Source organism: Callorhinus ursinus, unplaced genomic scaffold (genome assembly GCF_003265705.2).
Source record: "Callorhinus ursinus isolate GAN/ISIS: 27379988/994484 unplaced genomic scaffold, GSC_fseal_2.0 scaffold3, whole genome shotgun sequence".
NCBI classification, from domain to species: domain Eukaryota; kingdom Metazoa; phylum Chordata; class Mammalia; order Carnivora; family Otariidae; genus Callorhinus; species Callorhinus ursinus.
In genome coordinates this window covers 27,848,576-27,876,470 of record NW_027397065.1, presented here as the reverse complement: position 1 = coordinate 27,876,470, position 27,895 = coordinate 27,848,576, and the positions used below count along the sequence as shown (strand labels likewise).

Genomic DNA, 27,895 nt, shown 5'->3' with positions numbered 1-27,895 from the left:
ATCCCGCCTCCCTGCTCCTTTGAGCGAATCCCTGGCTCGGAAGGCGGGGGTTAATGAAGAGGCTGCCTAATGGGAAGACGGCGCGGGGAGCGCCCGCCTAGTTATTGGCCGCATAAAGTAAACAGAGGGCAGGGCTGGGCGGGCCGGTGCCGGGGTGGCCCCCGGGAGGGGGCGGAGTGTGCGCGGCGGGCGGCGGCGGCCGGGGAGGCCCGGGAGGCCGCGGCGCGGTCACTGCGAGCCGAGCCGAGCCGAGCCGAGCCGCGCCGCGCCGCGCCGATCGCCATCCGGCCCCGGCTCCCGCGAGCGATCCCGGCCGGCGGCGCGGCCCGGCGGGCCCGGCGGCGCCGCAGCCCATGGAGCTCGAGAACATCGTAGCGAACACGGTGCTACTCAAGGCCCGGGAAGGTGAGGCGGCCAAGCAGGCGGCCGGGTGCGGGAAACACAGGCGCGCGGCCTCCGAGCTCGGCTGGGCGCCCCAGTCGCCAGATCCCCTAGGGCAGCGCGCTCCTCGCCCGGCGCCCCGCACCCCGCGCAGAGGCGAGCCCTTCCGGCCGGTAGTCCTCCGCACCTGCCCTGGGGTGTCGGGGCCCAGGAAGGGGCGGGGGTCAGGCCACCGCCCTCGCGGCGCGGGGTGGGGGGGTTGCGGTGAGGAAAAGAGAGAGGAAGGAAGAGGGAAGGGTGGGACCTGGGTCCTTGGAGAGCCTCTCTGAGGCGTCTTCCAGGTGATAGGTGAGAAGATGCCCCAAGAAAGGGTAGCCTATCCCACGTGCCTCAGGCCCAGACCCTGGCGCCCAGCCTGGATCCGCACAAAGTTGGTGCAGGATAAAGGTTTGGAGAATAAATGAGCGGAGCCACTGCGGTACCACAGCCCACCAGGTTTGGGGAAACTTGCTGGTCACATATGTTGCTCCGTGCCTCAGGCCACTGGGGACAGAGGCAAATCGGTCATGATTTTTGCCCTTGGGAAGCCCACGGTGTAGTGGGCTAAATGGGCGCAGGAATTAAGTGGGAGCTGTGCTTTGAAGGAAGAGAGCATGTAGGGCTGGCAGGACAGTAAATACAAGGCCTGGCAGAGGGAGCAAGTCTGGTGAGTGTGTATTGAGCTCCTTGGGTCTCCCATCCCAAATGTTACAAGGCACCTGCTCTCTGAGGGTTCTGGGGGACACAGAGGACCAGACCTGGTCCTCAATGCCTTGTGGTCGGTCTGGCCCTCACCTGCCCTTGTCCACCTCAGTAACATAATCACGGAACACTCATTATGTGCCCTGTCCTGTCTAGGGTGCTGGGGACCAGCGGTGAACAAGACCCTTCTTTTTTTAACTCTAGGGCAGGGAGGTCATGGCATGGTCATTTTCCACTCTTTGCTGGGCTTCCAGGCTGAGTCATCTGTTTCACTTTTCTACTCCATTTTATAGGTGGGAATCAGGCTCAGCCTAGGGACTAGCCCCCAAGTCATACAGTGAGACTGTGGTTGACCCAGGTCTAGGACACAGGATGCCCCCAATATAGTCTGTAGGCAGCCCAGAGGAGCCCTCAGATGGCATAGCATCTGGTACCCCCTGCCTGCCTAGTGTGTGTTGCCCCCCGGGAGGTGCTGCCTGGAAGTAGGCATGGCAGGCTGGGTCCTTAGTGCCCAGAGCCTTCCTTATCTCCTGTCCCTTATCGAGTCCCAGGGCTAGGCCTTCCTCCTAGCCTCTGGGGGCATCTGCCGATTCTGTTCTGCCTCGTCATCTAGCGGGCTAGGGAGGAGGGGTGGGGAGAGCCTGGCCAGGCCTCCCTCCCTAGGGCTGTAGCCCGTTCAGTCCTCAGGCCTGCTGAGAGCACTGCCTTGCCTGGCCAGAGAGTGTGGCACCTCCAGACAGGCTTCCTCAGGCCCTGGGTGAGGCGAAGCAGGGTATGGCCGGACCGGGACTGCTGCCTCCCCTGGAGAACCCTTACCCAACCTGGTTCTGCCCCTCCCACCTGCATGCTTCTAGACAAGTCTCTTCTCTCTAAACTTTAGTAACCCTTTTTGTGGAATGGTTGGGGATGGAACATGAAAACTAAAAGGAATGCCTGTTGTCACAGAGTCCTAAAACCTGGCCCATAGACTGGCTGCATTGGAATCCCTTCATTAGCTGGCTGACAGCTTGGGGCCGGGCCTTTGCCACCTTCCCAAGGGATCTGAGGCCCTAAATGGTTTGGGAACACTGGGATGGCCAGCATGGCGGTTTTGGGGTTGGAAAGGAGCATGGGTTGTGGTCCCAGGGAGCTGGGTTTGAATGCTGCCTCTGGCACCTCCAGGCTTTGTGATCTTGGACAAATTGATTCCTCGTTTCAAGACCTCCGTTTTCTCATGAGGTTGTACCTAGCGTGGCAGCGTTGCTGTGAGGATGAAGTGGGGCAGTGCTGGGTGCGGGGGAGCCCTTGTTTAGTCCTCTCTTCCTTGCCCAGGTACCCAGAGGCATGGGGCGGGGGAGGGGGCAAGCTAGGCCAGGAAGGAGCCCCACCGACCCTGGTGGCAGTTCCAGGACAGGATATTTGCATGTGACTCTTGTTGCTGCCTTGATGTGGCTGGGAGGAGGGGGAGGAGGAAGTAACTGGTGGGGGGAGGCCAGCGGATGGAGGGGGGGGGGAGGGACCTGGGGGGGGGGGGGAGGAGTTCCCCTTCTGAGGAGGCCTTGCCCCAGCTTGGGGGTGGGGGTCTGTTGCTCATTCACAGTGGAGCAATGACTGTGGGGTACGCTGGGTGTAGGCCGCCGCAGGGCTGCTAGCAGATTTCCCAATGGGTGTCCTGCAACATTTCCTCCTCCAGGCAGTTTAGGTCACAGAACCCAGGGAGGCACCCAGCTGTGCCCCCTCCCTGGAGCAGCCTCTTCCCCTGTGCCACCTGCCTTCAGCCAGGCCAGATGGAAACAAGGCTGGCTAAACCGAGGGGAAACTGAGGCCAGGCAAGTGAAAGTGGCTGCCTGAGCTTGCCATGAGTTGTTGGAGCCCACCTCTTGCCCCAGCCCTGCAGAGTATTAGACACAGACTCTCTGAGTCACCCTGACAACACCTCTGGAGGTGGCTTTGGATCCAAAGTACCTATGAGGATATTGAGGTTCATAGAGGGCAGGGGATGGGCCTAAAGTGTGAATTGGAGATTCAGACCTCTGTCTGTAGGGCTCTAAGACTCGTGCCCTTCCATTTTCTACCTCCTGGCCCATGGGCCACATCTGGCTAGCTCTCTAACATGTTTAATTCATTTGGCTGCAGTGGATTTTTACAAAAAATATGAACCAGCATTTCATATAACAGTCCAGATTCCCAGCTGAACACACTAAGCCTGCATTCCTGCCTGGCAACAACCAAGCGGCAGCTGCCCCTGTTCAAAGGAGCATGGATGGCCCAGTTCACCACACTCCTCACCACTCCCTACTGTCTCCCATTTGGCTCACATTTACCATACCCATCTGGCTCTGTAGGCACCTGGGCTGCTACTCTGGTCTCAGCAGCTATAGATAGGGAGTCAGCTAGGTAAAATGAGGCAGGTATCGGGGCCATGGAAGCCCTTGTGTACTGAAGTGTGCATCCCGAATGCCACCACGTCGTCCCGAGTCTCTAATAGCTCTGGTGCAGGGCCAGGTAATAGGCGTCTGAAGCCTTCCCAGGGCCCCAGGCCGCCCTGTGCCTCTGGCATGTCTCAGTTATGTTCCACATGTCCTGAAGTCTCTCCCTTCTGCATCTTGACTTACATAGTTCCCACCACCGTCATGTCCTCTGCTTTCTTCCCCTGGGAAATTCTTACCTGGTAGGAAGCAGCTAAGGCTTCCCTGAAGCCCCCCTCCATACACACCACCCCTGTCCCCCACTCCTGGTGGCCTGTCCCTGTCCCTACCACCCCTCTTGGGTCTTCCAGCCCAGGAGCCTCCCCCCAACCCCCGCAGGAGGGCCCAGGGGACCATGTGTGTCCCAGAGCCCAGTGAGGGCATGCTGAAGCATGTGGAATGAAGACCTGAGGTGCCTCCTAGAGTGGGCTGTGCCTGGGCTGAGCCCAGAAGACCTCTGGGTGCCCCGAGTGGTGAGGGAAGTGGGTGGCGGTGGGACTGGAGACCCAGTGCCCGTTTGCTCCCACAGGTGGTGGTGGGAATCGCAAAGGCAAAAGCAAGAAATGGCGACAGATGCTGCAGTTCCCCCACATCAGCCAGTGTGAAGAGCTGCGGCTCAGCCTCGGTGAGGCCTAGGTGGAGACTTGGGGGTGCTGGGGGAGCCTCCCCTGAGACCTCACCCTGGGGCAGGCAGGGTTGGGGGTTCTGGGGAGCAGGAAGATTGAGTCTGCACCACCCAACCCAGTTTCAGTTCCTGGGCTTGAGATGGGTGGAGAGCACAGTGTAAACAGGACAGCAAAGGTGGTTGGGGTGGGTGGATGGGGGAGTAGGGCAGGGTCAGATTTGGGGCAGTCGGAGAGAAGCAGAGGAAAGGAGGGTCAGGCCTAGGGTGGGCACAGTGGAGGCTGCAGGGTGGACTGCATGAGGAGCCCCAAGCCCATGCTTAGCACAGCACAGCCCAGAGTGGGGTGAGTAGCGGGGGCAGCAAAACCTGGACCAGAAGGGCCAGGACCCCAGTTCCTGCTTATCCTGGCTGAGGCCCCAGGTCTGCACAGCCCCTAAGATTGTCTAGGCCCCTCTGACAGCCTGCACGTGGGCAAGGAGTATACCATGGCTGCTTCTACCGCCTGGGAAGGAGGCCTAGCCTCGAGCTCGCCGGAAGCCACAGCTTCCTCCTGCACTTTCGCCAGGCAGGCAGCAGGTTTGGGCCTAGCCTGGGCCAGGCCGGAACCTCACAAACCACACCCAGGCCCAGTGCTGTGACGTATGTAGGTGGTGTCAACCAGGAGATAGCAGGGGGAGGTGAGGGCCTAGCTCCGGAGCCAAACTCCAGGCTGTGTGACCTTGAGCTAATTACTTGGCTTCTCTGGGCCTCCGAGTCCCAGGCTATGATGGAAATAAGAGTAATGTCGGGGCGCCTGGGTGGCTCCTACGGTTAAGCATCTGCCTTCGGCTCAGGTCATGATCCCAGGGTCCTGGAGCCCCACATCAGGCTCCCTGCTCAGCGGGGAGTCTGCTTCTCCCTCTGCCTGCCGCTCCCCCTGCTGTGTTCCCTCTCTGGCAAATAAGTAAATAAAGTCTTAAAAAAAAAGGAAAAAGATAATGCGCCCCTCAGTGTTGTGGTGAGGGTTCTGCAGGAGCTTATGGCTTCCATACCACAGGGCTGGAAGCTGCTGTTGGGGCCCAGGGCCTGGCGGTGTGGACAGGAGGGCCCCGCCAGCAGGCTCCAGGTCTGGGAACCCAGTAGCTCCCACCCCTGCTTGCAGAGCGTGACTACCACAGCCTGTGTGAGCGGCAGCCCATTGGGCGCCTGTTGTTCCGAGAGTTTTGTGCGACGAGGCCCGAGCTGACCCGCTGCATTGCCTTCCTGGATGGAGTGGTGAGTGCGGCCCAGGCCAGCCCCGAGGGTGGGCAGAGGCCCCCAGGTTAAGTGTGCTCCATCTCCCCACACCTGCCATTCCGCCCAGACCCCGAGCTTCTCTGCTTTCCCACCCTGCAGGCCGAGTATGAAGTGACCCCTGATGAGAAGCGGAAGGCCTGTGGGCGGCGGCTAATGCAGAATTTTCTGAGCCACACCGTGAGTGAGCAGTGATGGAGGGATGACAGCAGTGGGCAGAGCTCAGTGATGGGAAGAGGAATGACCATAGCCTGGGCAGAGAGTGCTCTGGAGCTGCTCCAGGTTCACCAGGCAGACCAGGCAGGGAGCCCAGGAGGGTGGGCCAGGCAGGGCGGCCTCCAGCAGCTCTGCTTCACCCTGCCTCAAAGGTTGCAGTGGACCTGAGTTCAGCAACTAGGCAGGCTGGTGCACCACTAACCTACAGCTGCTCCTAGCATGGGCTTAAGATATCAGCTGTCTCTGCCCTGGGAGGGGGCAGCTAGCCAAGGGAGCCCCCTGCACTGACCTCTTTATTGCCTGTCCCTAGGGTCCTGACCTCATTCCTGAGGTCCCCCGGCAGCTGGTGACTAATTGCTCCCAGCGGCTGGAGCAGGGGCCGTGCAAAGACCTCTTCCAGGAGCTCACCCGGTAAGCCTCTCCCTGCCCACAGGCCTGGAATTGTGTCCCGAGGAGGGGGCTTCTGTGGGTCCGGAAGGCTGTGAACAGCGCAGCAGCTGGTGAGGGAGCTCAGCCTCTCACCTTGGCCTTGCACCTGCTGTGTGAGCTTGGGCAGATTGCCTTCCCTCTGTGTAGCATCTTCAGCTTCTGCATGGGTGCACGTCTCCCACCTAGTCCGGTTAGCAAGAGGGTTGGCCGATGCTGCCGCCTTTCAGCCTGAGCGTGCACATAACAGGGGGTCTGGCCCAACAAGCCAAGAACCTGGTGGGTCAGGGGCTGACCCGTGGGCTGGGCCCTCTCAACAGGCTGACCCACGAGTACCTGAGCATGGCTCCTTTTGCCGACTACCTCGACAGCATCTACTTCAACCGTTTCCTACAGTGGAAGTGGCTGGAAAGGTGAGCTCCTTGAAGGCTGGGCCACAGTAGGCCAAGTTGCTAGGACTCTCATGGCCTTGGGCCCCTGCTCAGCCTGTGTTTGCTCTGAAATCCCTTGCCCACAGACAGCCAGTGACCAAAAACACCTTCAGGCAGTACCGAGTCCTGGGAAAAGGTGGCTTTGGTGAGGTAAGCGGCCAGGCCAGAGCCCCTGATGGAGAGGGGAGGTGGGGTACCGTGGGCCCTGGACTGCTAGCCCCCCTCCTCGAACTCCTGTAGCCGCAGGAAGGGCACAGCTGGTCCCTATTTGCCCATCTACCTTGGCTACAGGTGTGTGCCTGCCAGGTGCGGGCAACAGGCAAGATGTACGCTTGCAAGAAGCTGGAGAAGAAGCGGATCAAGAAGCGGAAAGGGGAGGCCATGGCACTCAATGAGAAGCAAATCCTGGAGAAAGTGAACAGTAGGTTTGTAGTAAGTACAGACAGGAGACCCCTCCCTTCCCCCTGGCCACACACTTGCCCTGCCCTCCCCACTCACCAGCTAGGTCTCTTCCTGCCCTGCCCCGTCCCCTCCAGGCACCGCCTTCCCGCTCTCGGAGATGCCTGGGAAGGGCGGGTTTGGGGTGTTGACACCAGGCCTGGGGAGCAGGCTGGGCCCCAAGGAGTGGCACTGAGAAGGATTTTTTGGGCGGCTGGTGCCAGCCTTGCCACCGGGTGGCCCCCGGCCCCTGCTTGAGGGCTTGGGTCCCCTCGGCCACAGGTGAGCTTGGCTTATGCCTATGAGACCAAGGATGCGCTGTGCCTGGTGCTGACGCTGATGAACGGAGGTGACCTCAAGTTCCACATCTACCACATGGGCCAGGCTGGCTTCCCTGAGGCGCGGGCTGTCTTCTATGCCGCGGAGATCTGCTGCGGCCTGGAGGACCTACACCGGGAGCGCATCGTGTACAGGTGCCGAGCCTGGGCCTCCCCGCGGGGGGCTGTAGCGGGGCATGGGTGGAGGCTGCCGGAGGACATTGGTGTGCCAGGGCTGCCACGGCATGCAGAAGTTGGTTTGAGCCCTGCCACACTTGCCCATGCCTGGTACACTTGAGAGCCTCTGGGTCATCTGAATGCTGGTGTCATCACCCCTCTCTGTGTGACCCTGGGCCAGTCGGCTCCCTGCTCCCTATGCTCTTTCCTTTTCTGGGAAGCAGAGACTTTAATTCCTGCCTTGCAGGTGGTTTTAGGGACCAAATGAGATAATGCAGTAAAGTTCACACTGCCCGGCATGGGGGGCTTGGCAGCGGACAGCTCTGCCTATTGTTATTGGCGGGGATTTCATTTGAACCTCACAACAGCCCCATGGAGGGACAGATGAGTAGCCCCATTTGACAGGAAAGGTAGAGTCAGCCGCCAGAGTCGGGGGGGAGGGTGGGACCCCCTCAACACTAGTGGTGAGCAAGGCTACTGGCGCTGTCTCCCCAGGGGGGAGCTGCTCTCCACTTACCTAGGGACTCCCAGGAAGGGTCCTGGCTGGACAGATCCTTGGGCTGCTCCCTCAAGTCAGGGCTGCTGTGGGCAAGAGCAGGGCCGTCTCTCAGCCTGGCAATAAACGGCTCCCACACCTTGCTGCACATTCCATCCCGGGAGACAAGTGAGCCAGGAGGTGGTGGCGTCCCATCTGGCTCCTCTGCAAACTGAACAACGTCTGACCCTGCCCTTCTCTCCTCCCCACAGGGACCTGAAGCCAGAGAACATCCTACTGGATGACCACGGTGGGTGGGGGGGGCCACAGAGGTGGGGTGCCGTGGAGTAGGGCAGGGTCTGGCCCACCTGCTTAGTGGGCCCCCCTGCTTCCCCCCCCACTTTCAGGTCACATCCGAATCTCCGACCTGGGGCTGGCTGTGCACGTGCCAGAGGGCCAGACCATCAAGGGTCGTGTAGGCACTGTGGGCTACATGGGTGAGTCTCCCTCCACCCTGACCCCCTTGCCTCCTGGGTCCCCTTGCTGTCCTGGGCTGGGCCCCACCACTTCTGTCTGGGAGTCTTCTGTGTCTTGGGGAGTAGAAAAAGCTGATGTCCCTCTTTTATAAATTAGGACCGGGACTCAGCCAGGGCCCCACACACCTGAGAATACTCATTCATTCACCAAATACTTACTGAGCTCCTGCTATTGGCTGGGCTTGCAGGTGGCTACCGGAGAAGGATGAGAAGGGGCTGATTTGGGGTCTCCGTCGTGCCCTCCCCTGAACTGCCCAGGTTCCGAGAAGGCATGTCCATCCACAGTGCCAAGATGTGCCCCATATTTCCCTTGAGAACCATGTGATACGGCAGACAGAGCCACAGTTACAGGGCCCACCTCTTGTTTGTGGTGTGTCCCTGGGCCTCATACTGCTACTCCCAGCCTCACTTTGCCCAACTGGGAAGCAGTTGTACTGGCTCCAAAGTTGTCTTGAAGATACAGAGAGGTAGGAGAGGCAGAAATCCCCATGAGCCCAGCCTGGCAGGTGTAGGTACGCAGCAGATGAGTCTCTTCTTTCTATATGAAATCCAGAGATTACAAACTGGTAACCACACAGGCCTGATGTGGCCTCCATTTGTGTTTAAATCAAATTGTTTTTAAAACACTTGGAATGGGTTGCCAACATTTGATAGGCCAGACAGCTTCACATTAAAAACACGGATTTCTGACTTCTCTTGAAAAGTCAGCAGACCTGGTCCCCTGCAGGGCCACATCGGCTCCCTTTGATGGGGGCATGTGCTGTCCCACACACTGAAGTCCCTGCCAGGCTGAGGGGGGTACCTGCCGGCATCAGTTGATGCCATACCTGATGTGTGTTGGGCCTTCCCAGGGCCCAGGGTTTGGTTCCTGCCTCCTGGCCCGCCCTCACTCCTGTTCCACCCTGCCCAGCTCCGGAGGTGGTGAAGAACGAACGGTACACATTCAGCCCAGACTGGTGGGCACTGGGCTGCCTCCTATACGAGATGATCGCAGGCCAGTCCCCCTTCCAGCAGAGGAAAAAGAAAATCAAACGAGAGGAGGTGGAGCGGTTGGTAAAGGAGGTGCCTGAGGAGTACTCGGAGCGCTTTTCCCCGCAGGCCTGCTCGCTCTGCTCCCAGGTATGGCGGCAATCAGGAGGCTGACTGGCCAGGCCGGGGGGCAGTGGGCACCTCTCTGGGCCATCCTGACTGCCCCTGCCCTGCTGCAGCTCCTGTGCAAGGACCCTGCAGAGCGCCTGGGGTGTCGTGGAGGTGGTGCCCGCGAGGTGAAGGAGCACCCGCTCTTCAAGAAGCTGAACTTCAAGCGGCTGGGAGCCGGCATGCTGGAGCCGCCCTTCAAGCCCGATGTGAGTGCTTTCCACTTATGCTGAGGGCCGGCTGAGCCAGGGGGGGCTCGGGGCTCCTGGAGGCGCGGTTAGCACACCTTCAGTGCAAGTGTCAGCACACCTTCAGTGCAAGTGTCAGCAAACCCAACTCCAAGGGCTTGGCCGACAGAACATAATTCACTGAGCTCACACAGATGGAAAGCCTCAGGATAGATCTCGCCTTCAGCATCCCCGGATCTGGGGCTCTACTGCAGGAATTCTCTCTTCCTCTCCCTGCCGTACCGGCCAGTGTGCAGTCTTCGCTCCCTGGCTGCTCTCCCTAGGGTATGGCCGTGGTGGACCCAGCATTTCAGGTTCACATCCTACCAGCTCAGCCAGCCCAGGAGACCCAGTGTACCTCTTGCCCAATCATTTCAAAAGAAGTCCTGCACCTGGGTGGCTCAGTTGGTTAGGCAGCTGCCTTCGGCTCAGGTCATGATCCCAGGATCCTGGGATCGAGTCCCGCCTCCGCTTCTCCCTCTGCCTGCCACTCCTCCTGCTTGTGCTCTCTCTCTCTCTCTCTCTGACAAATAAATAAAATCTTAAAAAAAAAAAAGTCCTGAAAGGAAAAGAAAAGAAAAAAATAAGTCCTAAGGCTAGTACTGATTGCCACTGATTGTTCGGAGGCCCCTCAGCAGCCACACTTGGATCACTTGCCCACCCGAACCACTGCCAGTGGGGGAGGTCAGTTTCCTAAAGGAAAACCAACATGCCATTGCCAGCAGGGGTAAGGGGCTGAAGATTGGCTCCCCCTTGTGGAATCTCACCCATTTCCTGAGCATCTCGGTGGGTCAGGCGTTCCGTGGGCAGAGACATCCTCGAGGCAGAAGCCAGCTAAAACTCATGTCCAACATGGAACTTAGTGGTTCATTTGGCCAGAAGGTCCTAGTGTCGGGCCAACGTCAGGGTTTCACGCAATGTTGCCAGGACTTCATCTCTTGGCTCTGCTTCAGCCTGTTAATTGTCCTCCCTCTGAATTCAGGCTTCTGTGTGTGAAGTCACAGGGAAGGTTGTGAGTGGCCAAGATGAAGTTATGTGCTTGTCCCCCTCCCATGTGTAAGAGGACTGGGTCCTGGCATTGACAGTTCACCAGCAGGCCAGACTGATGGCTGTCAGCCACACAGTGACTGTTTATTCACTCAACAAATATCTGAGTGCCCATAAGTGCCAGACCTCGGAGAGCAAGAGGTCAACAGGACCCAATCCTGTCTTCCTGTTATAGTGGGGAGCATGGCGAAGTAAAGCACTAAGAGAAAAAGCATGTCAGGTAATGTGAAAAAAATAAATCCGGCCAAGAGGGAGATAAGGAATAATTGGGGGGGGTGGGAGTATTTTTAGACAGGGTGGTCTCTGAGAACCTGACGGTTAAACAGAAGCCTAAAATATGTGAAAGAGAGAGCCATGCTGAATTTTGGGGTGAGAACAGTCCAGGGAGAAGGAGAAACCTCGAGTGATCAGCGAAGAGACCAGTGTGGCCGGAGTGAGCATGGGCTGGGAGAGACGCAGGGTTTTATTCCCAGTGTGGCGGGGGGCCTTTGGGGAATGTTGAGCAGGCCTGTGAGGTGTAGGGGCAGTGCTAGAGGGGGTGAGTAGAAGCGGGAGGCCAGCTAGGGAGCCGCTGCTGAGGAAGGATTGTGCCTTGTAGACCTCACCAGCACCCTGGGGTGTGGGCCTTGCTGTGAGTGATTGAACTGAGAGCAGCCTGCCTTGGGGCTGACCCCCCCCATCAAGTTTACCCCTGCTTCCAGTGCACATCATCTCTTTTAACTTTGAAATCATCCCACCGCCCCCGAGTCTTCAAAGATAAAAAATCAGTGCCCCGAAATTTAACTTTTTTTCCCATTATTTTTATTTCTTATTTTTTTATTTTTAAGATTTTATTTATTTATTTTGACAGAGACAGACACAGTGAGAGAGGGAACACAAGCAGGGGGAGTGGGAGAGGGAGAAGCAGACTCCTGGCTGAGCAGGGAGCCTGATGTGGGGCTGGATCCCAGGGCCCTGGGATCATGACCTGAGCTGAAGGCAGACGCTTAATGACTGAGCCACCCAGGTGCCCTGGAATTTTTTTTAGATGCAATAGATGAGAAGCAAGTTTGATGCTGATATCGTTTTTAGTAGCTTTATTGAGATATATTGCACATACCATATAATTCACTCATTTAAAGTGTGTAACTAAATGGTTTTTGGCATTTTCAGAGTTGGGCAACCATCACCATAATCAGTTTTAGAACATTCACATCACCCCTTTCCACCCACCCAACAAAAACCCCATGCCCATTAGCATTCATTCCCCATTCTCCTCTCCCTGCGGCCCTGGCCATCACTAATCTACTGTCTCTGTATATTTGCCTGTTTTGGACATTTCATGCAAATAGTGTTATACAATATGTGGTCCTTTGTGACTGGCTTCTTTCACTTAGTGGAATGTTTTCAAGGCTCATCAAACTGTAGCCTGTACTTTGTTCTTTTTTTTTTTAATATTTTATTTACTTGAGAGAGAGAGCACATGTGTGGTGGGGAGGGGCAGAGGGAGAGGGAGAAGCAGACACCCCCCTGAGCAGGGAGCTTGATGTGGGGCTCGATCCCAGGACCCTGGGATCATGAGCTGAGCCAAAGGCAGACACTTAACTGACTGAGCCACCCAGGTGCCCTACTTTGTTCCTTTTTTATTACTGAATAATATTCCATTGTATGAATACACCACATTTTGTTTATCAGTTGATGGACATTGGAGTTGTTTCCACTTTGGGCTATTATGAATAATTCTACTATGAACATTGATATGCAAGTTTTGGTGGGGACATATGTTTTCCTTTCTCTTGGATATATACCTAGGAGTGGAATTGCTGGCTAATATGGTAACACTACATTTAACCTTTTGGGGAAATGCCAGATTGTTTTCCAAAGCAGCTGCACCATTTTACATTACGACATTGTTTTAATTGACATCCTTAATAGTAGGATATAGGAAACAATGAAGATGAAAAAGACAGTGGCCTTCTGGACTGAGGTGGGCTCCCAGGAGGGGCCCCAGGGGTGTGGGGAGTTGGGAGAACCGTTCTAATCCTCTGGTTGCCCATGAAGCTTGAGGGGATGGAGCAGGCCATTGGACATCCTGGGACAGAGGACCTGTCAGCTCCAGGCCCTGCATGGGGATGCTCAGCTGAAAGGACCAGCTAAGATTCTGCCGTGCATGCAGTGGTACCCCCAGCCATGTGCGGGTGGAGGGGGTGCCTGTCACTGATTCCGCAGGGCACTGAGGGGGCTGGTTGGCTGCAGCAGGTCAGCTACCATGGACCAGGAAAGGCATGGCCTTTCTGCAGCCTCATCAGTCAGGATCAATGAGGGGTAGTGATTCCCCAGTTTACAGAGGGGTAATGACCTCAAAGAGAAGGGACTGCTGTGCTTAGGAAGTGCGTGGGGTACCTAGTTTCTGACTCCAAATTAGAGAGCTGCAAGGGTTGGGGTACAACCAGGCCAAGGCTGGAGTGATTTTCAAGGCTGAGCTGCCTACATGCGTGTAGGTGGGCAGGCGTGCGTGTGTGCCTGCCTGTGAGTCTTGCTCCTGTCTGACTGCTGTTTCCATCCCCACCAGCCCCAGGCCATTTACTGCAAGGATGTTCTGGACATCGAACAGTTTTCCACCGTTAAGGGTGTCGAGCTGGAGCCCACTGACCAGGACTTCTACCTGAAGTTTGCCACGGGCAGTGTGCCTATCCCCTGGCAGAATGAGGTAAGGAGCTGCCTGGCTGGTGGGCCGGGCTCCAGAGGAGCAGCCCTGGAGCCGGCTCTCACGGCTGTCTGTGCTTGGGCAGATGGTGGAGACCGAGTGCTTCCAAGAGCTGAATGTCTTTGGGCTGGATGGCTCGGTTCCCCCAGACCTGGACTGGAAGGGTCAGCCACCTGCACCCCCCAAGAAGGGACTGCTGCAGAGACTCTTCAGCCGCCAGGTAACTCCCAGCAGGGTCCCGTCTTGGCCCCTCGCCTGGCTCCAGGGGACGGTGGGCGGGAGGCAGAGCTGGTGCCCGCGTGTGCTGGGAGTGGGCGTCTTCCAGCTGTGCCACGTGTGCCCAGGGTCTCTGGCCTCATTCCCACCTGTCCCCTACCCCTGGCTGGGCTCACGGCCTCTTTTCTCTTTCCAGAGGTGAGCAGTGTGGGCTCCCCGTGGGTTGGCCTTGCTGCCCGGCCTCGGGGAGCCACGGGCAGCCCTTCCATGGCAGAGGCGAGATGTGGGCGAAAGAAGTCTGGTGCCCGCTCCCCCCTCCCCCAACTACTTCGTTCCCTGCACCCTGGCACCTTCAAGCTGCTAGCCTTGCTTAGCCATCTGTCTCCCCATGCTCTGCCTCCACCATCTCCAGGGGAGAGGGTCTGGACAGGGCCTTGCTCTGGCAGAGCCCGAGATCCACCTGGACCCTCTCACTTCCGCCTGCTGCCAGTAGACTCTGTACTGAGGCCCACACACGTCTGGGCCCCTGGTGCGGAGCCCCCAGCCCAGAGCATAGCTCCAGGCAGCTCCTGGCAGGGCCGGCCTGGCTGGTGGCACTAGTGGCTAATGGCCCTCGCTCTGCCTCTCTCCCTCCGTGTCTTCCCCATCCCTCCAGGATTGCTGTGGGAACTGCAGCGACAGTGAGGAAGAGCTCCCCACCCGCCTCGAGCTCCCCACCCGCCTCTAGCCCCCAGCCTGAGGCCCCCACCGGTGGTTGGCGGTAGCAGCTACTCCGAGCGCTGTTTACAGTTTTGCACAGTGGTCTTCCCCATTGCCCACGCAAGTTGTGGCCTGGGGAACACAGCCGGAGCTGTCCCCGGTGTCCTCTGCCCCTCAGCCCCTGGTCTGGCTGAGTTCGGGCAAGGCCTGGGCTGTCCCTGGGACAAAGGTGCGTCCCTTCAGCTCTTGTCTGTGGAGCTCGGGGCTTTCTGTATTTATGTATTTGTACGAATGTATATATCAACCAGAGTGTTCTTAAGACCCACCCTGGAGCTGGCAGAGGGGCCACTGCCAAACTCAAGGCTCCTTGGGCCCAGCTTGGACAGGCCGAGACTGGGCCAGGGAAGGCCCTGAGCCCCCAGCACTGTGCTCGCCACCGCTGACCTCCAAGTGAGACTCATGCCTGCCTCTGCTGCCTCGGGCTCAGGCCACCACCTCTGGGGTCCAATGCTGTCCCTTCTCAGCACTTGTCAAAGCTGGATCTGGGGCCTCTGTATCCCCTAGGCCTGTGCCAAAGTGTGACCAGAGATTGGGCTGACCCTGGGACCCATCAGTCCACTGCCCAGGTTGTCCCAGATGGGTCTGCCTCTGCCTTCCAGCTCCCAGGGCGCCTCGTCCCTCATGCTGGGCCCTGTCCTGAAGACACCTCTTGCAGAAACGCCCCAGCCCAGGCCTTGGGAAGGGGGGAGGAGGTTGTCCCTGGCCAACTCTCAAACATTCCAGACTCCCATCTTAACAGTAGACACATGTGCCCAGCAATAATCCATCCCTCCCTGTGTGTGCCTATGGGGTGTGTATGTGAGCGTGTGCGTGTGTGTGAAGGGGGTAGGGTGAGATGTGTGTGTGCCTGCACCCCAGGCCCCCAGTTCTGGTCCTTCCCAGATTGTGATGGCCATCCTGGTCCCAGTGTTAGAATAGCATGGGATTACAGGGCCCTGGTTTTTCCGTATTTAAAGCCAATTTTTATTACTCATTTTGTCCAATGTAAGCTGCCACGTGTCTCTGAGTGAATACAGTCGAGCACAAACCTGGCCAGCCGCCCTGCCTGCCTCTTTCTTGCTCCTGTTGTTCCAGGGGTCTTTCCGCTTCCCTCACTCTGCTGGAAGTGGGAAGGGATCAGAGGTGGGCCTGGTGGGGGCTGCCCTTCCCACATGCCCTGGACATCCCCCACCCCCACCCCTGTGGCTGATCTTGGAGTAACCTCTCCAGGCAGCCAGGCCTCAGTGGCCTTTGGGCTCATCCAGTGGGTTTCTCGGCTTCCTAAATGAGAAGAGGCCTGAGGGAAGAAGCCTTGGGTCCCCACTAGGGTGCGAGTCTGGCTCTACCAGTACTAGGGAGGCAGGTTTAGCTGGAAGGGTCCCCTCCAAGGCCAGGGTGGTCTGGCAACCAGTTGTGGGCTTGGAGCAGCCTGGGGAGCAAGATGGAAGCTGCTGTTAGAAACATTCGCCAACTCTGTCTTACCTGGACACCTGTTGTATGCTTAGCCCAGGGCCAGTGAATTAAGGCCATCCCTTGGCCCTGGAAGCAGGCAATGTGGCTGGGCAAAGGTGAGACAGTGGTGATGCTGGGAGTTAGGCTGTGGCAAGGGTGGGTGGGGACCAGCCAGTGAGGACATTAGGGAGGGTTCTCTGAGAAGTTGAGCCAGGTCTTAAAGGAGACTTACTCACCTGGGGACAGAGGGGTTGGGGGAGCATTCCATAGCATTCCACCTATGCAAAGAAGGAGATGATAATCTGTTGACAAGTCTGTCCCAGACTTCATAAACCTGTTGCCGCACCATAGTCTCCCAGTGCCCCCAGCCCTCCAGGGATGCTCTGTAACCACAGTAAGGGTTTGTTCCTTGCCTCTGGGCCAGGCACCAGTGCCACGGGCCTCGTGAGCTTTGCAATTGGACAGTTCGGGGTTTGAATCTCAGCCAGGCCACTTTTCACGCTGGCTTTGCATAGGCCCTTCCCTTGTCTAGAAAGATGGGTGTGATACCCATCACCTCACAGGGCAGCTATGAGAATCCATGAAAGCAGCTGGTCACCTCCTTTTGCCCCTTTGTCACTGACAGGACTCTTGCTGATTAGGGGAGTGGGTGCTGGGTGCCAGGCTGACAGCTATCTCAAGGGCATCCAGAAGGTTCTAAGCACTAACTTAGTAGAAGGGGCCTCTCTGGTGGTGGCCCAGCTCTTGAAAGTTATGTGGAGCGTGTGCTGCTGCTTCCAGTAACTTGAGGGAAAGGTCTTCCAGCTGGTGAGTGGCTGTTGCATGGTGCCAAGGAAGCCAGCTGAAGATGAAGCTGGAATCTAGCCATGATGGGTGATGTTGGGGCCTGAGGCGCATTTGCCCTTCTGTTTTGGTGGGAGAGCAGTTAGGTATCAGTTGGCTGAAGCCCAGCCCTGAGCAGGTGTACAAGGGTGAATGGGTACCAATTGGACCAGTAGGTCCCTGGAGCATTCTGTCTGCAGGTCCCACCAAGCTTCCCTCTTGGGCTAGGTAGGCACCCAGGGAACTTGTTGGCTACAGTTCAGCTCCCTTTAAAACTCTTAGCACAGTGAGTCCAGCTCTGTGGTGGGAGCTGGGGACCCAGATGGAGACAAGGACCCCACCAGTTTGGAGCTCAGTCTGGTAGGGAGACAGAAATGGGAACAGTTAAGACCCAGTGTGATTGGTACTGTGGCAGAGATGATTCTAGAGCTGGTGGGACTGGGGTTCAACACCAAGCAGGGAGACCTCTTGGCCACAAAAGTCTCAGAATCGGTGCCCTCCAGGATACAGAACCAGATGTACCTGGGTGGAGGAGCCAGATGGATGATCCGGGGCCTCTAAGTGGCATAGGATGGCTTGGGGTGGGAGGGGGTGGTGATGGGTGGGTGAAGGAAGTGACTGGAGCCAAAGCCCATGAGCACCATGCAGGGCTTTGAAAGCCATGTTAAGGATGCGCGGCCTCATCTAGAAGGCAGGGGCATCCCTAAAGGATTTCAGCTGGTTGTATTAGGATGTCTGCCTAGTATGTACAAAAAGCACCCCGTGTTTACTTTGGGGAACCTTCTGTCTCAGTCCATGTGATTTTGATGGGGTTACAGATCTTTGGTTGCAAGTGACAGAACTGTCCTCCATCTAAGAGTGTTCAAAAGATATAGGGGAACGTGATAGGAAGAACCAGGACTGGGGTACCTCCAGGGTCTTAGTCACAGACCCCATTCTCATCAGGGTATGATCCCCAGGAGCAAGATGTGACAGCCATGTCTGTGTCTGCATCATTAAGCCTGACTGCAAACCCAAGGAGTCCAAAAGGCCCAGCTGGAAATCTGCCCATGGGTGCACTGGGGGAGCAGGGCACTTGGGTTCAAAGGCCCAGCATGATGGCACCCATGGCATGCAGTGAATCCCCCTGATGAAATAGGGTGCTTGTACCCAAAGAAAAGGAAATGGATACTGGGTGGCTGAACATACATCCCCTCCCCAGGCATGAAACTGGATTGGTTCACCAATGGACGCTAAGCCAAAATGAGTCCAAAAAGAGTCTTTTGGGGGACTTGCTAGAACTATTGGGAAAGAATTGAAGTTCTGGGGTTGGGTGGCAGGATATAAGCCTAGAGCCGTGGGGGTCATCCTTGCCACCACCTGGGAATTTTCAAAAATGATGCAAACAGAAGAAGGCAGAGTGGGGAGAATATACCATATCTGATACCATTGTTGCGACACCTGGAACCAATTGTAATCAGATAAAATCTACATCTGGACTTCCTTGTTACATGAGTCAAACACCTTTGGGCTCAAGCCTATTTATTTTGGGGTTCTGTCACTTGCAAATCAAAATGTCCCAGCTGATATGGTGGTGGAGGGTGTTTTTGGAAGATCACCGTGTGATAGAGAATTTGGACTGGAAACGGAGAACCCAATTAAGAGATACTGATGAACAGCCAGGTTCAGACGCCCTAGACAGTGGGGCCCTTACTAGGCCTCACCTCTATTCCCTGGGGATGAGCAGGGTCCATGAAGACCGGGGTTATGGGTCCAGCACTGAGTTCTTCCTGTGCCATTTCTTAGTAGACATATGGTGCTGTATGCTCACTGGGGACGCACTGAGAGGGGCCGTGAGTTGGGAGGGGGCCATGTATTGGTGAGTTGTAATAACACTGGGGTGCTTGCCTGCTCCAACCCTTGCCCACCGCATGTGTGCAGTGCCCCCCAGGTTGTGGCCGGGGCGTGGACGTGTGTGTGTGTGTGTGTGTGTGTGTGTGTGTGTGTGTGTGTGTGTGTTTTCCAGGTTGAACTATGTATGTGTGTGTCAGGGTCCTTGACCTCAGCTGCTTGGCTTGAGCATCCTGTGTGCTCGGCCGATTGTGTACACCCCGTCTGCCTTCGTGCGCCCGGTTGCGGACAGCCTGTTGCCAGGAGCTGTGCGGCGTGGCGCGTGCATCGCCTGTGCAGGGTGAGCCCGGCGCCCCGCCTGCGAGTCGCCGCGCGGCAGGTGGGTGCCAGGTCCTCAGCCTTCGGCTCCCAGGACAGCCTTCTCGGCGGCGAGTGGCTGGGGGTGGGGGCCCTCTGCCGGCTGCCGCGCGCGCGCGCACGCCGGGCTGGTACGCGCCGTGTACGCGCCCGTGCGCGCGCCCCCCGGCTCCAGCCCTGCGCTCGCAGCCGCCTTCGCTGCCACAGTCAGCTCCCCGGTGCCGCCGCCGCCTCCCCCAGGCAGGGGGCTCTGTCCGTGGGGCCCACGCCACTCGCCCCGAGCCAGGAGGACGAGCTCGAGGAGGATGCCTGGGCCCGTGAGTACCGCGGCGGCGGCGGAACGGGCGGGCCCGGAGCGCGGGAGGAAGATGATCCTGGGCTGAGCCCCTCCCCGCGGGCAGCTCCGCGCTCTGGCCCCGGGTCGCCGCCCCGGACCCCCCCGCCCTGGCCAGCCCTTCCCCCAGCCCACTCCGGAGGGAGGGAGGGAGGCAGGGAGAGAGGGAGGGCGCCAGTGAGCGAGGGAGCCAAAGCCGGGCGCGAGCCGCCACCGGTTCGCTTAGAAACGGTTGCCACAGCAACGGGGTTGCGCTCCCCGGCAACGCGGCTGCGGGGCGGCGACGCCCCCTCCCACCCCTCCCCCACTCCGAGCAGCCTAGGGGCGCAGGGGGAGAGAGGGTGCGGGGACTCCCCCTCGAGCGGTGGGGGTAACTTCGCCAGTCTGGGTGTGCCTGCCTCCACAGCTCGTCGAAGATGGGGGTGGAGGGGGTGAGCGGCCCCGTGGGCACGAGCTGGCTCCCACGTGGCTGCAGTCGTCGCAGCAGGGCTCCTGGGGTGGCAGCAAACGTGGGGGCGGCCCAGCCCTTGGGCCTGCCGCGGGAGGAGGAGGCTTGGAGGCTGGGTACGGCGTCTGCGCTCCGACCCCCCCCCCCCCCCCACCACCACTACCACCTCTCGCCAGGGAAATGGCCTGACCCGAGTTGGGTGCCACAGAGGCGATGTTCCTTACCAGGGGAGAAGAAAGAAGCTCACATCCCTCCTCCTCATGGCCAGGGCATGTGCCAAACCGCGGCTAGGGCCTGTTGTGGGTTTCTGCTCCGCGTTCCAAGCCACCATTCTCCGGGGAGTGGTGGGAGCAGAGTGGGCAGCAGCAGAGGAAAGGACATTGCTGAGCCAGGGAAGCTGAAGCTCAGGCCAAATGGGAGCGCCCTGGCCCATTGTCTGGATCACAAGTGTCCCTTTCTTGTCTGAGCACAAAGCCCAGACTGTGCTGGGTGGCATGCAGGTTGGCTGGCAGGCAGGCCAGTGCCACATGGAGATGCTCTGTCCTCCAGGGGAGTTCCTCTGGGAGGAGAGCGGCTGCTGAGTCAGAGGAAATGACCTCTGGCTCCTCTCCCAACCTCCCCCAGGCGGCAGCGGCAGGGTGCTGGGGAGAGAAATGGTCCTGCTGCCAGCTGTCCCAGACCTGACTCAGCAGATGCCAGCCTCCAATCACAGACCTTGGACTCAACATCCCAGTGACCACAACCACCCTTGGGTTCCCTCTCCCATCCAGGAGAGTGTCCTGGGCACCAGGGATGACCATCACCCTAGGCATTTGAGGCCTTGGCGTAAGATGCCCTTAGCTGGGTGGTGCCCGGAGTCAGTCTTGAGTCCCCCTCCTGCAGGCAGGAGTGCCTTTGGAATTATTCACAGGTTCCCTTCATTCTGTCCCTGTTCTGTACGAGACCTGTGTTGAGTGTTCTGCATCCATTATCCCCTAAGCCTTCCAACGGTTGTACAAGGTAAGTTTATTATCCCCATTTTAGAGATGAAGACTGCCAAGGCTCAGGGAGGTAAAGTGATTTCCCCAAGGTCACACAATCAGTAAGTGGTGGAGCTAGGTTTCCAGTGACGGTTTCTCAGCAGGCACAGCTGCTCTGCCTGCCACACACCATCTCTTGTGACCCAGGCAGAAGAGAACTGGAGGGCCTTCTAGAGGAGCATTCTAAACTTTCTTTCATAGTCTTCCGGTGAGGCAATTCCTCAGGTCTTTCAAGCCTTGGTACACCTTTCCTTCTTCCAGCAAAATCAGCTAGATTCTTGCTCACTCAGATGCTCTGTGGGACTGTGATGCTGCTGGACGGGCTCCCTTCCTCCATTTTCTCTCTGGGTGAACCTGAGCAGTGAGGGCTACCTCAGTTACCTGGGAAGCCCCCAAGCCCCTAGTTTTTGGTTTGGGGGCTCTGTGGCCTGACCGGCTTGCAGCCTTGGCTTGGTCGAATTCAGCAAAGATGGGTCTGTGTAGCGCTGGCTATTGTGGGTGCTCACTCTAGCTCAGGGGCTGGAAACCCAAATGCCTCTTGGGCCCAGGGAGCAACAGAATGAGTGAGGTGGGCCAGGGAGCTACTCAGCTAAAGTCTGTGTCACTACGTGAGAATGTGGACTAGGAATGACCAGATAATTTTCAAGATGAACCAAGAATCCCGACTTTTATGTGAAATCTCCTGGGCTTTAAATTTGGCAACTAGTCAGAATATTTTAAAAAATTGATTGTGGGCCAACAAAACATGCCCACGAGCTGTGTCCTGCCTGAGAGTCACAAGGCCATGACCTCTGGTCTGTGGTAAAGTGATGGCAGTTTTTGCTGGGCCACTCCCAGGCTTGTGTAGATGTAGCGCCATGGGCTGGTTTCCATATTTGAGCCTCTTGAAGCTGCACAGTGCCGGCAGCTGGCTTGTCACGTGCAGCTGTGTACACCAGTCTTGAAGTATTTGCACTCCATCAGTTTTGCTCCTCCCTTGGCGGTGCTAGGCCGATCGCATCATCCCTGTCTCACAAGCAAAGAAACTTCAGCGCGGGCATGGGAACAGCTGGGATGGGGCCACGCAGCCCGACCAAGGCAGAAGCAGGATTTTAAAGCCTGGGCTCTCCCTTCAGTGCTCTGTGTGTTCCACCACGCTGCCTCTCGGAGAGGCCGTCCTCATCTCCCCCCAGCCCGCGAGGTGTGGCCCACTCCCTTGGAAGGACAGATATGAATACGGTAGACACTGAGCCACACAGGGCCTCTCGGCCTACAAGCTCTCTTGAGACCCCAGTCCCTGTTGTCTGTTTGCAGTTTCCAAGCTCCGGGTTCCTGGCCCGGTGCCAGGGTGGGGTCACAGAGGTGCTACCTGTAGGCAAGTGTGCCAGGCCAGTACCTTGGCCTAGCTGGAAATGAGGCTCTGGTCAGCGCTATACCTGGGCCGACTGGCGGCGGCCCTCTCTGGCCTCAGTTCATGTGTCTTGGTGTGGGAGGAGTGTAAAATTGTTACCAGGGCCTGCCTGAAATGCTCTTCCTGCCAGGACAGTGGGCTTTGCAGTCACCTGGGCGTCACAACCACCTGCCTCTGTGGGCCTAAACTGCCCCAGCTCCTTATCTGGACAGTGGGGAGCCACTTCCTGGGTGTCACTGAGAGACTGAATGTGAAGAGGCCAGCAATGGGCCTGGCATGCGCTGGGCATGGAGGACACGGTAGCAGTAACTTTTGCCACCCCATCCTCACTCTGTACACCACATTTCCCCTCCCTCTGCTGTCCCCTGGTCTGCGTCCCTGACCCTTCACTTGACCAGCAGCTCTGGCCTTATATCCAGGGAACCTTATGACCCGGAGCCCCTGCTATCTGGGATTCCCTCTGTCTACTGCAGAGCCCCTGACATATGCCTCCATTTCCTTTTATTCACATGGATGTATGGATGCTTCTCTCATTTGTAAACACCCTGCTGGGTGATGGCTTCTCTCTCAGTGACTTTTTGGTGAATGGCTGACATTTCCTAGGAGTGAGTGTGATGCAGACCTAGCTCTAGAGGTGTTCCCTGTCCTACGGCTAAAAGACCAAAGAGGGAAATGGGCAGCTCCAGTTACCCCAACAAGTGGTTTTGGAGCTGCTGCATGCCAGATGACAAGACAGATGCAACCTCTGGAGTTGCACACAAACAACTAGAGCACACTCTCCTATCCCTGGGCTTCTCATCCAAGCCTGGGCAGTGAGGCGGCCTGGAGCTGACTTGTCCAGCAAAGCGACAGTGAGGCCATGAAGCTGAGTAGTAAGTGTGGGGGCAAGAGCTTTGAGGCTGTGTTGCAGGACCCTCGGGGGAAGAAAGCAGGACTCTGAGCAGCTATGATGGGAACACGGGCTGGTTGCAGAGGGAAGGGCACTGAGAGGTGAGGCAGAAGAGGCCTCGGCAGGAACTCATCCCAGAAGCCATGATCTAGGTCAGTTCTCAAAGTGTGCTCTCTAGACCACAACATCAGTATCTGCTGGGAATCTGTTAAAAATGCAAACTCTTGGGTCCAACCCCAGACCTACCGAAGCAAACGCTGGGAGCAGAGCCCCGCACTCTTTTTTTTTTTTAAGATTTTATTTATTTGAGAGAGAATGAGAGAGAGAGCACATGAGAGGGGGAGGGTCAGAGGGCGAAGCAGACTCCCTGCTGAGCAGGGAGCCCGATGCGGGACTCGATCCAGGGACTCCAGGATCAATACCTGAGCCGAAGGCAGTTGCTTAACCAACTGAGCCACCCAGGCGCCCCCGCACTCTGTTTTAACGAGCCCTCCCTGTGGCTCTGCTGCTCATTCAGGGTTGAGAGGCACCCATCTAGACTGTCTTAAAGAGCTGGGCTGCCTCCTGAAATGGTGGGGAGCTGCCAGAGGGTTCAGGCAGAAGGCCTGGGGGAAATGGGCAATGTGGAAAGTGGGTAGGCTGGGCAGGGGCACAGCATGGAAGGAGAGCAGTGGCAAGCATGGCAATAGGGGCCCAGGTGAGAGATGATGGTGGCTTGGCCAAGGCGGTGGCAGGGGGACCAAAGGAAGTAGACAGATGAAGGCACAGTGCACTGAGGGTAAAAAGAACAGAATTTACTTTTTTTTTTTTTTTTTCTTAAAGATTTTATTTATTTTAGGGAGAGAGAGCGTGAGCAGGGGGAGGGGCAGAGGGAAAGAGGGAATCTCAAGCAGACTCCACACTGAGCTCAGAGCCTGACGCAGGGCTCGATCCCTAAGATCATGACCTGAACCAAAATCAAGAGTTGGATGCCTAACCGACTGAGCCACCCAGGCGCCCTGTAAAAAGAACAGGATTTAGTGGGGGCGCCTGGGTGGCTCAGTCGTTAAGCGTCTGCCTTCGGCTCAGGTCGTGATCCTAGGGTCCTGGGATCAAGCCCCATGTTGGGCTCCCCGCTCCGCGGGAAGCCTGCTTCTCCCTCTCCTGCTCCCCCTGCTTGTGTTCCCTCTCTCGCTATGTCTCTCTCTGTCAAATAAATAAATAAAATCTTAAAAAAAAAAAAAAAGAACAGGATTTAGTGGATGGAGTGATTGGTGGGCCCTTTACTGAGATAAAGGATCCAATAGATCTTTGGCGTCTAAGACTGGAGTGCTGGGGTTCATCATGCAGAGGAGCAATGTGGTAGGTGCCCCCAGCAGTGTGCCAGGCCCCAGAATAAGAAATCTGTGTGACCTTGGGGGACCACTGAAACCCTGTGAGCCAAGTGCTCTCATCTGTCAAATGTGAGGAATGCTAACCTAGTTTGTAGGATGCCTGAGAATGATTTGTGATGTCCAGCCCTCAGGCAGAGTGCCTTAAGGACACACACATCTCTGTGTCCCCAGCTCAGAAGCGACCATCGCAGCACTAATGTTGTTGGGCATCTCCAAATCCTTTGCATGAACTAGCTCAGTTTTCATCATGGTTACTGACAAGGAAACTGGCATCATAGGGCTTAAGATATTCACTTCCTGGGGTCTCGTTTTTTGTCCTCCTGCTATACTCCCAGTGAGTGCATGGCCTAAGAAAACCATACAAAGCAATACACTCACAAATTCTACAAATAAATCAAGATGGAATCCTAAAAAATGTTCAAATAACCTGCAAGAAGGTAAGAAAAGAGAATGAAGAAACAAAACAAATCATAAGATGGCAGACTTGAGGAGTCCCTGTGGAGGCACCACCCCTAGCACACAGCTGGAACTGGACAGGTGCAGCATTTGCCTGGACAGTCTGTAGGGGATGGGGAAGGTGTATGGCTGCAGGCAGGGTCTGTACTGAAGGGCTCCCCAGACAGGCAGGAACATGCAAAGAAGCATGGAGGAAGCTTAGAGAAGCCTGGCCTGTCAGGAGGAGCATCTGGGAAGGTCTGAATGACTCTCTTGACATTTATGTATCGAGCACCTACTGTGGATTAGACGAGATGTACTGAGTAACTCCTGTGGGCTAGACAAAGGCAGGAGGGAAGCCTCAGGCAGGATCCATGCTCTCTGGGCCTGAAAGAGCACCACTGAGTGAAGTAGCAGCCCAGGATGGAGGGTTTAGCATCAAACCCCTGCCCACTCAAACTGGGTATTGGCACCAGTGTGACATCAGAGCCTTCCTCTTGGACCTGCAGTGGCCTAATCTCTAAAATACGGCAATGGTTCCTGCCTCCTGGCTGAGGAGCCATATTGGCACCTTGGGGGTCTTGGGTGTGGCCTGCTGCCATGCACCCTAATGCCCAGTTAGCTGATTTGGGCCCCTCACGCCAGAGTCTGTCCTTTATTCCTTGTTAACCTTGGAGCTGCCATCCGGTTTCTCTACCCTATAGCCTTTTCCTACTCTTGAGCTGAGGGCTGGTGGCCAGAAGTGCCAGGGTCTTGTTGGGAAGCAACAGGGAAGTGTTTTGGCTACAACTTGGCCAGTTGGCCCACTGTCTCTATGTCTGCCAAGTCCTCACGTACCAGGTGCTCACATGCACCGGGCTCTTCATCTACATTCCAGTGGCCACATAAGGGAAGGTATTTTGACAGACTCTGGATTCAGACTCAGGCTAAATCCTAGCTCCTCCCCTTATTAGCTGTGTGACCTGAGGCAGGTCATTTCTCTGTCTGAGCTTGTCTCCTCATCTATCAAATGGGCCCCCGCTGAGCAGGTGGTGTTACATATCACATGAGATTCTGAATGGAAAGGGCCTAGAACAAGGCCGGACATGCAGTAGACAGTTCTTGGCAGGTATTTCTATTTCTAATTCAGCTAAACTCCATCACCTCCAGCCCCAGAAGTACCTTTCTGATCTGAAGCTGTTCCTGCTGTGCAGGCCAAGGGGCCCCCTAGTCAGTGCCAGCTTCCTCAGAGCATTCCTGAAAATTCCTGTGGGCTCAGGAAAAGGAGAACAACAGATTTAATTAACTCCCAGTGACTGGCAGCATCGTGTTTTTATCTGGGCTGCGTCGCCATGGCAGCCTCATGGTAGGGTTGTGGAGGGGGCGGGTGGAGCTATTGTTCTTGCCATTGTCTGTTCTGGAACACAGGCCCAGGAGAAAGGGACTGGCACGGGGACCAAGTGGCACATGGCACAAGGCAGCCACAGAATCAGACAGGAGCCATCTGGGGAGAAGTGTGGGGTGGCCTCTGGCCTGGCTTCCCCCCAGCTTGCTGTCAGAACAGTCTGAGACAGCTTGATGTGGAGCCCCCTGCTTGGGGCTCAGGCCCACCGTGGCCCCAGAGCTAAATGTGTGTGTGCGTTGGACGTGCTGAGGAAGTGGGCCGGGGTGGGGGTTCCATGGGGCTCTTGGAAGAGGCCCACAGAGTAGCTCAAGCAGCAGCACCCTCCCACCCCTGGTTAGGGTTTTGTGGCCAGGCTTGGGTTCAAATTAAGGCACTGCCATCTGCCATTTACACAGCTAATTGTTCCCCCCCCTCATCTGTAAAATAGGAATAACTATTATAGTTATCCCAAAGGGTTGTATGTGAAAGCCCTGGGTAGTTAGGCGTTCAAGAAGGGCACACTTCTGTTCTGCGAGGGTGGTGAACAGTCGCCTGCCACCCGTCACTCGGCAGTCAGGGCTCCCTCCTACATACCTCTTAGGATGCAAGGTTCCCCTCTAAACCCTGGCTATGGAGGGGAGGAGGCAGAACTAGACGTGCCCATCTGGAGTGATGAGAGACCAGGTGATACAGTAGCAAATGAGCTACTTTTCCCACCCTCTGCAGAAACGGAAAGGAATTGAGAGGAAGCGATACCGTGCACAGGAGCTAGAAAGGTAGGGCCAAGCGGGGCTGCGAATTGGTAGGAGGCTGGGGAAACGGAGACGGAGCTGGGATCTGACATGCGGAGGCGCCTAGAGGAAAGGAAAAGAGGGAACGGCCCACGCCCGGTGGTGCAGACAAAGGCAGGCCAGTGGCACGCAGTAACAGCAGGAACGACCCCGCCTGAGCCCCCTCTACGAGAACGGCGACAGCCAGGAGGCCGCAGCGCCGGCCTGGATGTTCCATGCTTTGGGTGGCCAGGGGTAGGAGCGGGTACAAGGCCTAGAGCGCCAGGGGCTGCCAGACGCATGCACTGGGCTGAAGCTGGGCGTCGGTGGGCGGCTTGTGAGGCTGTAGGTGGGCCACCCTTTCCTGGCCGCGCAGCAACCGCCCCGAGACGCCTCTTCAGCGCCCCCGGGGGGTCTATCCACTGGCCTCTGAAACCCTTTCCGAACTGGGGTACCTTCTGGAGTGGCGAACCTCCCGTGCGCACTGAGGCTGTCTGACTTTCGCACGCCCTCTGCTGGCCCGCCTGGAGTCTCCTCGGCTCAGCAACGGCGGCGGCCGGGTCTCAGATCCGGGAAAACCCTACCGGGGAAACCTCGAGGTGTGACGTCATCCTCCTCGGTGGCGTCATCGGCCCCCCCGGGAGTGTGGGGGTTCCCGCAGAGGAGGCTTTCCCGGAACTGCGCAGGGCACCGGCGCGGGCAGGGAAGTCGTCCGGGACTGCAGCGCGCCTTCACCGCGCCCTGTGTCTGTCCTACAGGTCCCGCGCGGCCCCGGGTGAGGCCGGCCCGCGCGCCCACCGGCGCCATGGGAAGGAGCGGGCGCCGCTGCTGCTGTCCCCCGCCGGCGCGCGCACAACTTGAGCCCCGTCGCAGGCAGCCC

The 27,895-nt window shown here is 57.3% G+C and overlaps 1 protein-coding gene and 1 long non-coding RNA gene across 7 annotated transcripts; one reads left to right on the top strand and one right to left on the bottom strand.

Moving 5' to 3' along the window:
* Positions 1-253: 253 nt before the first annotated feature.
* On the top strand, positions 254-27,877 carry GRK6 (G protein-coupled receptor kinase 6). 5 transcript variants are annotated; one of them, XM_025866955.2, is made up of 16 exons: positions 254-405; positions 4,099-4,194; positions 5,336-5,448; positions 5,569-5,646; positions 5,993-6,093; positions 6,429-6,521; positions 6,626-6,689; positions 6,831-6,971; positions 7,260-7,450; positions 8,219-8,256; positions 8,354-8,443; positions 9,393-9,601; positions 9,691-9,828; positions 13,445-13,582; positions 13,665-13,799; positions 14,451-15,585. In XM_025866955.2, exons 1-16 carry the CDS (start codon positions 354-356, stop codon positions 14,520-14,522), a joined length of 1,749 nt encoding a protein of 582 aa, XP_025722740.1. In that variant the 5' UTR covers positions 254-353; the 3' UTR covers positions 14,523-15,585. The 5 variants fall into 5 exon arrangements, with proteins under 5 accessions (XP_025722740.1, XP_025722741.1, XP_025722739.1 ...); XM_025866956.2 differs by lacking the exons at positions 254-405; positions 14,451-15,585 and adding exons at positions 723-828; positions 27,774-27,877; XM_025866954.2 differs by lacking the exon at positions 254-405 and adding an exon at positions 723-828.
* Positions 15,532-20,137, bottom strand: LOC141371845 (uncharacterized). 2 transcript variants are annotated; one of them, XR_012377119.1, is made up of 4 exons: positions 20,001-20,137; positions 16,222-16,263; positions 15,880-15,962; positions 15,532-15,653 (listed from the first exon to the last, which is right to left on the bottom strand). It is a non-coding gene; the product is annotated as an uncharacterized lncRNA (long non-coding RNA). The 2 variants fall into 2 exon arrangements; XR_012377116.1 differs by lacking the exon at positions 15,880-15,962.
* Positions 27,878-27,895: the final 18 nt, after the last annotated feature.

What these genes read in the sequence shown, in the direction of transcription:
- GRK6 (XM_025866954.2), top strand. Translation starts at nt 738, where the DNA reads ATGCCCCAAGAAAGGGTAGCCTATCCCACGTGCCTCAGGCCCAGACCC. An exon ending in AGGCACTGTGGGCTACATGG is followed by an intron (nt 8,444 to 9,392) that starts GTGAGTCTCCCT and finishes CACCCTGCCCAG; the next exon opens with CTCCGGAGGTGGTGAAGAAC. An exon ending in CTATCCCCTGGCAGAATGAG is followed by an intron (nt 13,583 to 13,664) that starts GTAAGGAGCTGC and finishes GTGCTTGGGCAG; the next exon opens with ATGGTGGAGACCGAGTGCTT.